The sequence below is a fragment of the Felis catus genome, chromosome B3 (genome assembly GCF_018350175.1).
Source record: "Felis catus isolate Fca126 chromosome B3, F.catus_Fca126_mat1.0, whole genome shotgun sequence".
NCBI classification, from domain to species: domain Eukaryota; kingdom Metazoa; phylum Chordata; class Mammalia; order Carnivora; family Felidae; genus Felis; species Felis catus.
The window spans coordinates 58779595-58792602 of NC_058373.1; the positions used below are offsets into that span (position 1 = coordinate 58779595).

General features: G+C 46.7%; 2 protein-coding genes across 8 annotated transcripts in view; both read left to right on the forward strand.

Moving 5' to 3' along the window:
- Positions 1-9816, forward strand: PATL2 (PAT1 homolog 2). Of its 6 annotated transcripts, none has more exons than XM_045059407.1 (16): positions 2-147; positions 406-496; positions 1081-1295; positions 1942-2022; positions 2693-2856; positions 3368-3445; positions 3678-3819; positions 5101-5221; positions 5321-5418; positions 5631-5684; positions 5786-5919; positions 6062-6221; positions 6702-6842; positions 7964-8061; positions 8884-9033; positions 9476-9816. In XM_045059407.1, the coding sequence occupies exons 1-16, from the start codon at positions 67-69 to the stop codon at positions 9492-9494; spliced, it is 1827 nt and encodes a 608-aa protein (XP_044915342.1). In that variant the 5' UTR covers positions 2-66; the 3' UTR covers positions 9495-9816. The 6 variants fall into 6 exon arrangements, with proteins under 6 accessions (XP_044915347.1, XP_044915342.1, XP_044915343.1 ...); XM_045059408.1 differs by having other exon boundaries at positions 2714-2856; XM_045059409.1 differs by having other exon boundaries at positions 53-105.
- A 1954-nt stretch (positions 9817-11770) lies between these two features.
- Positions 11771-13008, forward strand: part of SPG11 (SPG11 vesicle trafficking associated, spatacsin) — an 88302-nt gene continuing 87064 nt past the window's right edge. Inside the window, exon 1 of one of the 2 annotated variants that reach the window (XM_003987209.6) lies at positions 11771-12067. In XM_003987209.6, the coding sequence (XP_003987258.3) occupies positions 11814-12067 (254 nt within the window). In that variant the 5' untranslated portion in view covers positions 11771-11813. The remainder of the gene's footprint in view (positions 12068-13008) is intronic. The other variant, XM_045059405.1, reaches the window with a different exon arrangement.

Here is a 13008-nt window from a genome sequence, read left to right on the forward strand (position 1 = left end):
GGGGCAGCAAAGGAGGGGCTGGGACTCTTAAAGCCAGGGCAGCAAGCAAGCCAGGCCTAGGCTGCCATGGCTAAACTAAGTGGAAAGAACAGCAACAGTCCAGTGGTGGGTGTCAACAACAAGGCAGCTGTGAGGTCTCCAGGCCAAGTGTGTATCTGTGTGGAAGTGCTTCTCCAATTCCAAACTCTGTTCCTCATTTCTGACCCTTTGCTCCCTGCAGCTGGACTGGTGAGGGCACAGCATGGGGCTTTAAAACAGTCTGAAAGCCCAGGGTCCTGCTTCAAGACGCTGGGCCCAATACTCCTCTGACAACCTTGCCAGGGGGAGATCATGGCTCTTTGAGGATGGATGCCATGACATCCTTACTGAGAAGGAGGGTCTCTCTGGGTTTGTTTCCTGTCTCAGGTTTACCTTCCAGAGGCGGATGGTGTTATCTTACCAGAGGAAACAGCCATGGCCGAAGTCTGCAAGCCTGCAAAGATGACATGTCTTGAAGGTATTGACAATTAGGCTGTGATATCTGGATGAAAAGGCTTGGGGTACAGAGACTTGATGGTCTGGTTCAGTGGATGGATATGGGCCTGGGTGTCCAGAATTATTGGCAGTGACTTCCAAACTCTTTGACTTGCTAGCTACATCACACTGGTGACTGAGGTCACTTTTCTGAGCCCTATTTTCCTCTGTTCCATTGTGAAATTATCAATAACAGCCTTGCAGGACTGCTCAGCATTAAAAGGACACATACATGTAAGGTATCTGGTGCATAGTAGGCTTAAATTGCAGTGGGTCCTGGTAGTTGGAACTTGATTGGTTAAGGAGGCACTCAGGGCTGTTATGTGGGGGAGAGCAAGTAGAGAAACCTGGGGTAATACTTAGGCAATTGGAGAGATATGGAAAGCAAAAGTGGTTGACACCTGTCAGGTTCCATTTGTGCTAGGGGAGTGGTTAGGGGCAGGTAACGAGGGGGAGACATTGTTTGAAGAGGGTGCTGGAGGTGACTTGTAAACAGAGGTGCTACTGAGAAGCAGCCTTTCTAGAAAAGACTCTTCACGTCTGAGTCCCCATCTACTCCCTCCTCAGGCCCCCACTTAAACCAAGGCCTGAGCAAGTGCTGTGGCTCCTTGGCTCCTGAGGAGGAGCCAGTATCTGCCTCCCAAATGGAAGACGAGGAGGAGGAGGAGGAGATGGATTTGGATCCAGATCTAACCCCAGACCCGGAGGAGGAGGAAGAGGAGGATGAGGAAGAGAGTGATCTCGGGGATCCAGCTGTCCTCAATGCTGTCCACAACACCCAGGTACCAGGACAGGAGGGGGTGGGGTAACTGTTGTCCTGAACCATCTGCGGCTTACAGACTGTTGCTAACTATCCTTCTCTTCACTCCTTTCTAGTCCCTCGCTTTAATCATTTGGCCATAACTACATGACTTCCACACCTTTCTAAGATAAGTTCTGGGTTAATACTTTCTATTTTAGGCTTGAACCTGAGTAGAGACACTCTCCTTCCTTCTTCCTATTTCCCACTTAGTTTCTGATGCTGTCTTCACCTTAAAAACCAGGTCCTAGAAGGGTTGTGCATAGCCCATAGGTTCTCATCCAGCTCTTGGTGCTGAAGGTGAGTTTTCTTTGACCCTAGGCCCCATGTCTCAGCAGTTCATTCCTGGTATTTATTCCCCTGGATTCCCACAACCAGTGGAGAGAGACCAGGGTTCCCAAACAGAAATGAAATCACTCAGATTCTCCCTCAACCCACTCCTAAGATACTAGTCTTGCCTCCTCTCAAAGGAAGCAGAGAGGTCCTGATCCAGTTGATTTTGATTACAACGGAGGGCCAGGCTTCCACTGTCTTGCATATTGGAAGTGGTTGGCCTTCCCGCACCCCAAACCCAGTGGATGCTGATGACCACATGGCTCTTTCAAGCCTCAGTCTTCCTCCCATTCTAGAGAGGTCTTCTCAACTCCCCTGGAATCAAGGCCTCTGGTGTGTTGGGGATGTCACCTGCTTCCTTGCACTTTCTGTGGCAGGTGAGTCACTTCATTATCCATCCTGTGAGAAAGTAATGGTGTGTGGAGAAGGAGCATGTGGAGTGTACCTTAGTCCGTTCTTGACCTTGCTCTGGAAATGGAGCACCCCAAGTGAGGTGCAGGTATGGGAGGCAGGAGATACCTATAGTCTAGGGAAGGTTGGTAAATGGTAGAGGTGGTCAGGGGACAACTGGCCATCCAAGTGAAAAAGACTAACTAGAGCCATCCTTTCACCTCCCAATGTTTCAGCAGATGAGCAGCATTGAGCTTAGGGCTGGAAAGAGCACCTGCCCTTAGGTTAACTGTGTAATGAGAACATGGCATGGGGTAGAGGAATTGCAGGAAAGCCTACAGGGAGAATAAGAAGACAATTGCAGCTCTGGGGAGGAGGAGTCCAAAAAGAGGCAAAGAAGCATTGCCCCAGTAGCTGAAGGTACAAGAGTCTGAGGGAAGACCATCACAGAGAGGAGAGACCGAGGCCGGTGATGACTCACCAGACAGGAAAAGCGCATGCCCCCACACTGTCAGGGACTAAGGAGCTGCTCCCTAGGAGGTGACCAACTCTGTTGGGTGAGGTTCTTATGGGAGAAAAGGCAGGTGACAATATAAAGGTGGGAAAGGCATGTGGCAGCAAGAGCAGCATTTGTTGCTGAAGATGCCCTTTTCCCAGACCTCCAAATTCCTCTCTCAGACGCTGGACTACCTCTCTCCTGTTCCTTTCCGGACTACCTTTTCCAGTGCCAGTTCTCCAGCACGACACTTTGGACCTCGACTTCTCCTACCAGACCCAACTCTCTTCTGCAGCCCACCAACCTCATGGCCCCCTAGTTTCAGGTACTGGCTCAGTGAGCTGGGCATCCCAGTGTCTCCCACAGGCTGAACTCTTCTCCAGAGGTTCAGAAAGTAGTGGTTTGAGGAGGGGTGGAGCCACTCCACCAACTGCCACAGAAAAACACCTACAGAAACTTAGTAAGAGAAGTGTGTGGTAGGGTCCAGTCATTTTCCCCTCACAGATGAGGAAATAGAGGCCCAGAAGGACTAAAAACTTACTTGAGGTTAGCTGGCATGGCAGAACTCAAGTTAGGACAGAACTCCCAACAACCAGGCCAAGTCGTTTTCTCTTTTGTCAAGATTTCCCGCAGCCAAATTGCAGGAAAATGTATCTTGGAGGGGAAAGTGAGCCCTGCTGAGCTAGGGTTGTGGTGTTTTGTGTGGCTGACTTTGGGGGAGGCACATGAACAGATGGAGTTGCTTTAGATGTCCAACTGAGGTTACCAGAGGCTAATTGAATGGGAGGGCAGGGAGCTGAGTGCTTTCTTTCACCCAGCCCAAGTTTCTTTCTAAGTCTTCCTAGTCATCTGACCCAGCTCCACCCTCAGCACCAACGGATCTTGCAGCTGCAGCAACATAGTCGAACACCAAGGTAAAGCCTGGATGGGCAGCGGGGTTGAGGGCAGCTCGTATGCATGCTGAGTATTCCTATGTGATTGGGCATCGCTCCAAAGCCCCTACACAAATAACACTCTGCCAGTGTTGCCCACCTATGCACTCTGTTCCATCCTGCCCAGATGGCTCCACTCCCTGCTTAACTCTCCTTGGGACATTCACTGTGCAGGGGTGGGAAGGTCTAAAGGAATGTTCCTTCTGGCTTAAAGTCCCCCAGCCAAGAAGCCTTGGTCTCAGCAGCCAGACCCTTATGTTAACCTCATGACCCGAAAAGAGAAAGACTGGGTGATAAAAGTACAGATGGTTCAGCTGCAGAGTGAGAACCCCTGCCTGGATGACTATTACTACCAGGTGAGCTCAGGTGCTCTTCTCTGCCTCTGACCTTGGCGTCAAATGGACCTGGACTCCATCAGCCCTCTTGGGTCATTTTTCCAGCTTTTAGAGGACATGTCCAGTCAGGTGGGAGAGACCATCCCTACAGGATAGGGGCCATATTTCTAAAGCTGACATCCCAAGATTGTTATCCTCTATTCTCCTACACTTCAGACAAATGGGATTATTTACAATTCCCCAAACATTGACATTTTGTCTTCATCCTTTGCCAAGAATTTCCCCTACTCAGCCTTGAAATAAGAACTTTTCTGCCTTTGTACACTTTTGTGGATCTTAGAAATGTCTTGTTATAAACCTTCACCTACTTTGTGCTTTTTTAGATAAGATACATGAATCTCTGAAATAGTGGGATTCAATTTGTTGAACTGAATAAATGCCAGCAGAAATTTTCACTCCTTACCCTCTGTTCCCTATCTCCCTTTTATTTATGAGGCAGGTCTTACCTACTGATTTTGGATGTTGTCTAAGCTGTGTTCCACTTTCTTGTCAACTTCTATGAGCCCCCTACCAAGTTTCCGACCCTTAACCCCTTCCTATTTAGACTAATTTCTTTCTTCCTTTCCACCATGCTTCAAAAACTCTTCTTTCTGCCCAGATCACTGAAAGCAAAATATTTTCATACTCTTGCCTTTTTGGCACTGCTTCTAAGTGAAAGAACTTTATTTAAATCCTTGTTTGACTCACAGTCAGTGGCTTTATTTAGCTTGGGATTTTACAGATTTCTTTGAGAAGATACTAGAGCTGCTGGGCCATTCCTCAGAAGCATAAAACTGGCCTAGAGTGCTATTGGCTACTGGCCAGTTGACAATAGCGCCATCTCTGTACTGCAAGCTCCTCATGGTTCTTCATGCCATCAGATAACTGTAATTTGGGAAAGCACAGGTACAATCACAAAACTAAACAGGGGTTGGGGGCGGAAGATGTGTGCAATGTGTATACTGGGAATAAGGAATGAAAGAAGGTTGCAGATGTTGGGACAGGTTTGCTTCCTGGATTTCCACCTTGCTCTCTGCCTTTTCATAAGATCTGGTGGTGGTATCTAGCTCCTCAAGTCCTTATTACGGAGACCCCAATACAGATGGCACGATGCCCAACTCAAGATGTCGGAAGAAAGGCCTAAAGTGCCAAGATCATTTCTGAAATGAATGCTGTAGGAAAGGATGTATTAAGAGGTTGCGTTTAAGAACCTTAATTCTAAGTTGAGATGAGGATACATTTTTCTATTCCATGGACTCTCAGGAATATTATCAGAAACTAGAGAAGAGGCAGACAGAGGAAGAACTACTTGGGCGAAGGACCAAGGTTGAATCCCTCAAGCTGGTAACACCTTATATTCAGAAGGCGGAGGCTTATGAGTCAGGTGGGACCAGGGCTGATGTGGTGGGTTGGGATAGACATCCGGATGAACAGAGGGTGGAAAGGGGAAGGGAATGTGTTTTTTTGACTCCTTTTTGTGCAGTGGTTCGAATCGAGGGTTCCCTGGGCCAGGTAGCTGTATCAACATGTTTTAGCCCTCGTCGAGCTATTGATGCTGTACCCCATGGATCTCAAGAGCAGGTAGAAGTGTTAACTCTCCAGAACCCTTTTTGTCTCCCCTGTTTTGGAGAAAGGACTGGGGCATTGTCATGCTTGAGATCAGATTGTGACCTAAGAGTGATAAATAAGTGTGGCCGGACTTTGTGTTAGCCTTTCTGGCTCAATTTGTAGCTCACTTGAGGCCTGGGCTGCTGCTATGGAGGTGTGGCTGATGGCCTGGGACTCTCTCCTAGGAGATGGGAGCTGCAAGCAGTCAGAGGCTTCAGGTGTTGTCCCGGATTGAGAAGGTGAGCTATCAAGTCCTTAGGGATGAGTTCCTAATTGACCCTTGAGAATGGAATATTGCTCATATTGACCTCTTCCTCTTTTCCCACCCTCAAATTGCCAGATGTTCATTCAGTTACTAGAGCTAGAACAGGGCCAGAAGGATGGGCCTCAACAGCCCTGCTACTCCGAACAGCAGAGCAACCAGGTTGAGAAGCTCTTCCAGGCCTTAAAGACCCAGGAGCAGAATAATCTGGAGTGAGTGTGGAAGGGTCACACCTCCAGCCCAGGAAGGGCAAGATGAGCAAAGACACTGACTTTGCTTCTGCCCCTTGTTTCTGGCATGTAGCCAGAGCCCTCTATACAGAGCCCTGAAAATACTCTCCTTTCTCGCATGTAGGGAGGCAGCAGATGGCTTCCTGCAGGTGCTCTCCGTGAGGAAGGGGAAAGCTCTGGTGGCAAGGCTGCTCCCTTTCCTGCCCCAGGATCAAGCTGTTAGCATTCTTCTAGCTATCACCCACCATTTGCCCCTCCTAGTCAGAAGGGATGTTGCCGATCAGGTATTGTGGCACTGAGCAGAGGGTACTTTTGTGGATGGGTGAGGGATCCTTCCACTTCATTCTTTCCCCCACCCCCAGAGATGCTGGAGAAAGTGCTGGGCAGGGGGAGGTCAACCTGACACCCTCAGGTGGGTGAGTTCCAGAACAAACTACTATAGGAACAACTGATGAACTTTAGGTACAATAAACAAAATACAGGCATGTGTTGGCACAGGTGTGAGTGTGCTGTGGAGGTTTGAGAAGATAAGGACTCCCTGAGAAGTGGGAGCCCCATGTCCAACTTTCTTAGGGAAGGCATCCTAAATAAGTGGGTATTGAAGGACCAGTATTCAGGTTGGAGAGACATGAATAATGATAGGCTGGGGAAGTAACCTGACCAGGAAAGTGCCAAAAGCAGGTCAGCAAGAAAAGGGGGTAGAGGAAAAGTAGGAGGAGGTGAAGTTGTAGTGAAATCTGAGAGAGGCACTTACCTTCTTGCAGGCCCTACAAATGTTATTCAAACCTCTGAGCAAATGTATCAGTTACTTGACCTTCCATGAACTCCTCCAAGGACTTCAGGGGCTAATGCTGTTTCCGCCTGGCTCCTCAGAGCGACCAGTCACTGTGATTCTTCAGAACCAGGTAACACAGGGTGGAGGCTTTTCTCTTGCCACAGATGGCTTTCAGGTGCTATCACAGGCCAGGAATAAGCAAGGGAGTGCTAACTTTGCATCTTCGCTGCAGTGCTCCTCCATATCTAGTAAGCACTAGGATCACCTGGAAAACTCACAGAACACCAGTTCCTTGGTCTCACCCCTAGAGAGTCTCATTTAGTAGACTTGGAGTGTGGCCCATGTATTTGTTTTTCTAACAAGCTCCCTGATGGTGCTGAGGTGGACCTCTAGAGCAGAGGTCACCAAACTTTTTTTGTTTGTTTTTGTCTTTAATTTTTTTTTTTTACATTTATTCATTTTTGAGAGACAGAGCATAAGCGGGGGGAGGGGCAGAGAGAGAGGGAGACACAGAATCCGAAGCAGGCTCCAGGCTCTGAGCTGTCAGCACAGGGCCCAACGCGGGGCTCGAACTCATGGACTGCCAGATCATGACCTGAGCTGAAGTCGGACGCTTAACCGACTGAGACACCCAGGCGCCCCGTCACCAAACTTTATTATCTCTTTTAGTAAAAAGCTCTGAATCATGTCTCCCATGTGCTTGTCTATAGGTCCTACACATGTGAAACTATACTAAGTACATACCTTTATTATGTAAATAGAAAGATAGAAAAACTTAAGTGAAGACTCTAGATGTGAAAGTTCTGATACCTTCTAATTACCCCAATGGTATATCTTGTGAACCCCTCTCTGAAGATCTTTGCCTAAAGTAATGCTTCATTCGGTGGGGTCCACAAACTACCTGCATCAGATTCCTGGGTCTATTCCTTCATTCGGTGGGGTCCACAAACTACCTGCATCAGATTCCTGGGTCTATTCCTGATGTATACACTCTGACTCCTGACGGTAGAACCCACAAGTGTGCATTTAATCAACTCTCCACAAGGATCTTCTGGAAACTTGAAAGCAGTGATTTCCTTCTAAAGGTCTGAGAGTTCTTTGGCCAGCCATTGTAAAACCTGACCATTTTACAAGTGTTGTACTCTATTTTTACATGTGAACCTTCCCTTTTAATTGGGAACGTGGCAGAGCCAGGAAAGCACTGCTTGCCTATGGTAACTCCTCTTCCCTTGGATATTCTATCACTTGCAGTTTGGAATTTCTTTGCTCTATGCCCTGCTGAGTCATGGGGAGCAGCTGGTATCCCTGGAGTCTTCTCTTAAGGAGTCCAATAGTGATAATTCAGCTTGGTAAGATCTTATGGCCTTGTAAATACTATGTCAGTACCCCTGGGATGTATAGGCTGAGTCAGATGAGATATTTCCTGAGTGGTATATTCTAGTATTGGGAAGGAAGTTGTATAGAGAAGGGAAGTTGTATAAAGACAGACAGAGCATGAGCATGTGAGGGGCAGGGAGAGGGTGGGGGGGTGGGGGGGTACACAGAATCTGAAGCAGGCTCCAGGCTGTCAACACAGAGCCTGACGCAGGGCTCAAACCCACAAACCATGAGATCATGACCTGAGCTGAAGTCAGACGCTTAACCGAGCCACCCAGGCACAACCCCCCACCCCCACCACCTTTTTTCAATGTTTATATACTTGAGAGAAGCAGAATATGAGTGGGGGTGGGGCAGAGAGAGGGAGACAAAGAATCTGAAGCAGGCTCCGGGATCTGAGCTGTCAGCCCACGTGGGGCTCAAACTCATAACCAGTGAGATCATGACCTGAGCTGAAGTGGGACACTTAACCAACTGAGCCACCCAGGTGCTCCTTTTTTTTTGTTTTTTCTTTTTTTTTTTTTAATATTGTTCACGCATGAGCATGAGCAGGGGAGGAGCAGAGCGACTGAGAATCTGAAGCAAGGAACTTCAGAGTTCTTAATATAAGAAGGAGCATATGTAAAGCACTAAGCATTGTTTGGCACATAGAAATTCTGCAAATGTTCCCTTAATTGCTACAAGCACAAAAGCTGATAGTGGTGGTGGAAAAATAACTAGGAACCTTGGCCTTGAGTTCTGTTTACTACATAAATACAAAGACTCTGAGGTTTTCTGTCTTTTCTGCCCTCCAGGACAGACATGGTGGTTCTTATTGCCTGGGAGATCGCCCATATGCCGACAGCCTCTCTGGCAGAACCCTTAGCCTTCCCCAGCAACCTTCTTTCTCTGTTTTGTCACCATGTGGACAAACAATTGGTACAGCAGCTAGGGGAGAGGATGGAGTAAGTGATGGCAGAAACAAGGTCCTAGCCCCTTGTTCAAGCCCAGTCTAGGTTCTGCACTTAGTTCTTGTTTTAAGCTAAGAATATGAAGGATACCTTGTTTTTAGAAGTTGTTCCAGATACCAGCATTTACTGAGTAACCAGTTGGTCCATATTAGGGCTGTGAGGCCTATTTCTTCAGTCAGACTTTTTAATTTATTCCCAGAGGGCTTTCCTCATTTATTATGCTAAACTACTTAAGGGCAAGGATGAATAGAAGCTGAATGGTTAATTGAAGAAATATTTGAGGGACAACTACTCTAAGATAAAAGCATGAACAACATGAAAGGTCACTTGTGTCCTCAGAATTTACCATCTGCTGGAAGGAGTCAGATACTAATCAAATCACACAAATATTTTAGAAAATATAATTGTTTACAGTTAACATCTGTTCTCTTTGTAGGCTTGCTTGGATCTATTGATTCAGTTGTTCTGGAACATGTACATGTAGGACAAGTTTAATCATCAGACGTAGCTATATGAGCTATGTCTTCAGAGATCCAGAGAGTCCAAGGACATTTCTTATGCCTTGATATATTGAAAGACCCCAACCAAAACATTTTCTTACGCTTGCATTAAAAACCTGTGTGATATGCCTAAAATGGAATGACATGATAAGGTATAATCAAAGAGCTAAAAGAATAATGTGTTCAAACTTGTTATAAGTTAGGAGATGCAACTTGTGAATGCCCTAAGAAAGTCCTTAATAAAAGGGACAAGGTCTTGTTATGTCTAACAAAAGTATGACCTGGAAATTTCTTTACTGTTTCCATTTTTTTTTCCTGGTGTATTTATTTGAGAGAAAATAGGGAAGGGGCAGAGAAAGAGAGAGGGAGAGAAAGAATCCCAAGCAGGCTCCAGTGGGGAGCCTGATGTGGGGTTAGAACTCAAAGTGTGAGGTCATGACCTGAACTGAAATCAAGAGTCATGACACTTACCTGACTGAGCCAAACAGGTGCCCCCACTACTGCCATTTTGTATAAAGAGAAAGTAGCCCTCTTTAAGCTAATAGGATTGGCTATAAATATCTCCCTTGGGGTATGAAATGTTTGTTGATGAATACATGACCTTGTTTGTCAAGTTAAATTAATCACTGGACTCCCTTTTTTGGACCAGGCACATGTTAGGTGGTAGAGTAACAGCAGTGAAAACTCCCTGCTCTTCTGAAGGTTACATTCTGGTTAGTCAGGGGCTGATGCAAAACATCAAGTTGTGATCAATACCTTGGTGTGTCAGGAGTGACTGCAGTGTAATGGTCCAGGAAGGACTGTCAACAGTGGTTACAATTAAGTAGAAGGGAAAGTATTCCACACAGAGGAACTACTGAGCACAAAGCTGCCAAGTGAGAATGAATTTAATGTGTTTCAGAAGAAGAAGGAAAAGTATGGCTAAAGTACACAGAGAAGGTGGGAGGGTGATGAGGTTGGAGAGAGGCAAGGTATATATTTATAAGCCATGACTTAAATATTGGAATTTTAACTAATGGGAAGTCCAAATTTTAAACTGGAAAGTGATGTGACTTCATTTTTAGGTCACTCTGGCCTGCTTATTGTTAGAGGAAGAAGGGAGAAAGCAGAGAAAAATGTTGAGAGGTTTCTTCCATCAGTTCAAGCAAAACTTGAAGAGCAGGGGCAGAGAAAGCAGAGAAGACATTTGGAGTAGGTCTTGGAAGTAAGAGTTGGCAGACATTGCTGATACGCTTGGTAACAGTGGGGGTTGATAGGCTTGATAACCGTGGTTACTTGGATGACTTCAAGTAAAGTGAATGGTGGGTGCCCCATACTGAAGTGGGGGGAAAAACAAGGAAAATAGGGCTTGGGGAGGATGGTTAAGAAGAGTCAACTAAGAATTTTCTTAAGGGGATATAAAAACGACAGCAGGTAGTGGTCTGTGTACATTAAGGGAGGATTTCTTTTGAGAATATCATGTGGACTTGGTATAATGTCAAACACCCCAATAAAGGGGGAGAAAGCAATGCAGAAGAAAAAATTTTACACACTCAAAGTCTTAGAACAAGAAGGATGTGAGAAGGATGTGAATCAAAGCACAAACGGAGGAGTTGGCCTTTGGTTACCTGTGTGTGAATGTATTAAAATAGTGATGTTTATTAGACCTTCCCAAATTCCTATTACACACCTCTTCTTCACCCTCTCTGTTCTGCTCCAGCTCTGAAGATCTTTCATCATACTTCCTTGATAAAAGACTAGTAATGATACAGAAACTCTACCACCACCCCACCTTTACTACCCTATTTCTTTACCCTTTACATTGGATATTATTTGACTTCAACATTCAGGTCAACTCCCTAACAAGAGAGCAGTCCACATTACCAAAGACGTGATACCACCCAGGTCCTGTAAGCGAAAATAACAGTAGGATAGTAAAAGCAAAGGAGAGAGAGAGGCAGAGAGAGGCAGAAACCGGGTTCCAACAGATAGAAAGCATTTAGAGTAAAAATACAGAGGGTAATGCCCCAGAGCGAGTAAAGTTGCTGCAGCCTGCCTTAAGCCGCTAAATGCGGTCCTTTATTCTTTCAGGGTAGTTAAGCAAACAGGCTTGAGGAAAAGGCAGAGGCAGTTTTGTGGACAGGTTGGTGCCGGCCTCCATAGGCGAGAAATGCAATCAGCCAAGACAGCTCAGCTGTCTATGCCAGAGTCACGAGACAGCGAGCGAGGCGGCTACACTGCGCATGCCCAGGACGCAGATCGGCTCAGGTGACCGGAAGAAATGGCCGGACCAAAATGGCTGCAGAAGAAGCAGCCGGCAGGGCTGCCAGCTGGGGCAGTTGCAGCTCTAAAGCCATGGAACGGGTTCTACCTATGTTGTTGGTGCCAGTCCCAGCGGAGGCAACACGGCGGCTGGGATCCCGGGCACAGTTGCACAGAGAGCAGGAGGTTCTGGGGAGCCTAACAGCTGCAGGCAGCCTGCAAGTGCTTTCCTTGGCGCCGAGCGGCCGGAGTCGAGGTGCCTGCTGCCTCAATGGTCCCTTTCGGCAGTAAGTGCTGCGGGAAGGCTGGGCAGTGTGGGAGGAGTCCGGAGCCTTAGTTCGGCTGGCCGCAGTGCTCCCCTCCGGGTGTGGGGGTAGCAGGGAGACGAGTGATAAACACCTGAGAGGTGATCTAGGTGCCCTCTTAGAACCTTTTTCTCGCTTTGCAGCCCCACCCTCCCTTCCCTTGTGAGGGGCGGGGAGGGATAGGGGGTGGGAACAGAGAAGGTATTCAGCTCCTTTGCTGGCCGCAGGGAACCTGGAGTGGATCCCAGCTCGGGCGCTGATAAATTCAGCATAGGTTGATTAATCGTTACTGTGCTGTGTACCGTGCCCATTTTCTTTCAGTTAAATCCCTTAAAGATACCAGTTGGGGACAATCTCTAATTTGAATCATCTTGATACCTTTTTCTTGTGCATGAAACAGCGACTTCTTTCACACATGGACCCTTCCCCCCGCCTGCCTCCCTTCTTCAAGGATAGAGCCTCGTTTGCCCACTCATTTATTGCTTAACAAATATTTATTACACGCTTACTGATATATAGGAGCAGTGCCCCAGAAGTTGAACAAAATAGCAAAGGTTGCGTGATTTGGGAAGACCGAAACAAAACAAAACACCTAGTTATAATCCTGTACTAACTTTCCACTTGTGTAACTCTCCGGCCAGGAGTTAGAGTTTATGTCATTAAGTTTGAGAGTATCCTCTGAGTCTTAGGGCTTTTTTTCTTTTTACCCTTAAGTTTTATTTACGTGATCTCTACACTCAGCATAGGGCTGGAACTCACAACCCAAGGTCAAAAATCGTATGTTTTCTGACTGAACCAGCCAGGCACTCCTGGGCTCTTTTTAATAACAGAAAACATTTTGGAAACGATCTCCTCTTTAAAACTTAATGTAGTCAAGAGGTGTCTTGTCTTGGAATCTCCAGGTTCTGTAACAGTGCCTGACA

What these genes read in the sequence shown, in the direction of transcription:
- PATL2 (XM_045059407.1), top strand. Translation starts at nt 67, where the DNA reads ATGGCTAAACTAAGTGGAAAGAACAGCAACAGTCCAGTGGTGGGTGTC. An exon ending in CCTTGCACTTTCTGTGGCAG is followed by an intron (nt 2,023 to 2,692) that starts GTGAGTCACTTC and finishes CCCTTTTCCCAG; the next exon opens with ACCTCCAAATTCCTCTCTCA. An exon ending in GAAGGGATGTTGCCGATCAG is followed by an intron (nt 6,222 to 6,701) that starts GTATTGTGGCAC and finishes ACCTTCTTGCAG; the next exon opens with GCCCTACAAATGTTATTCAA.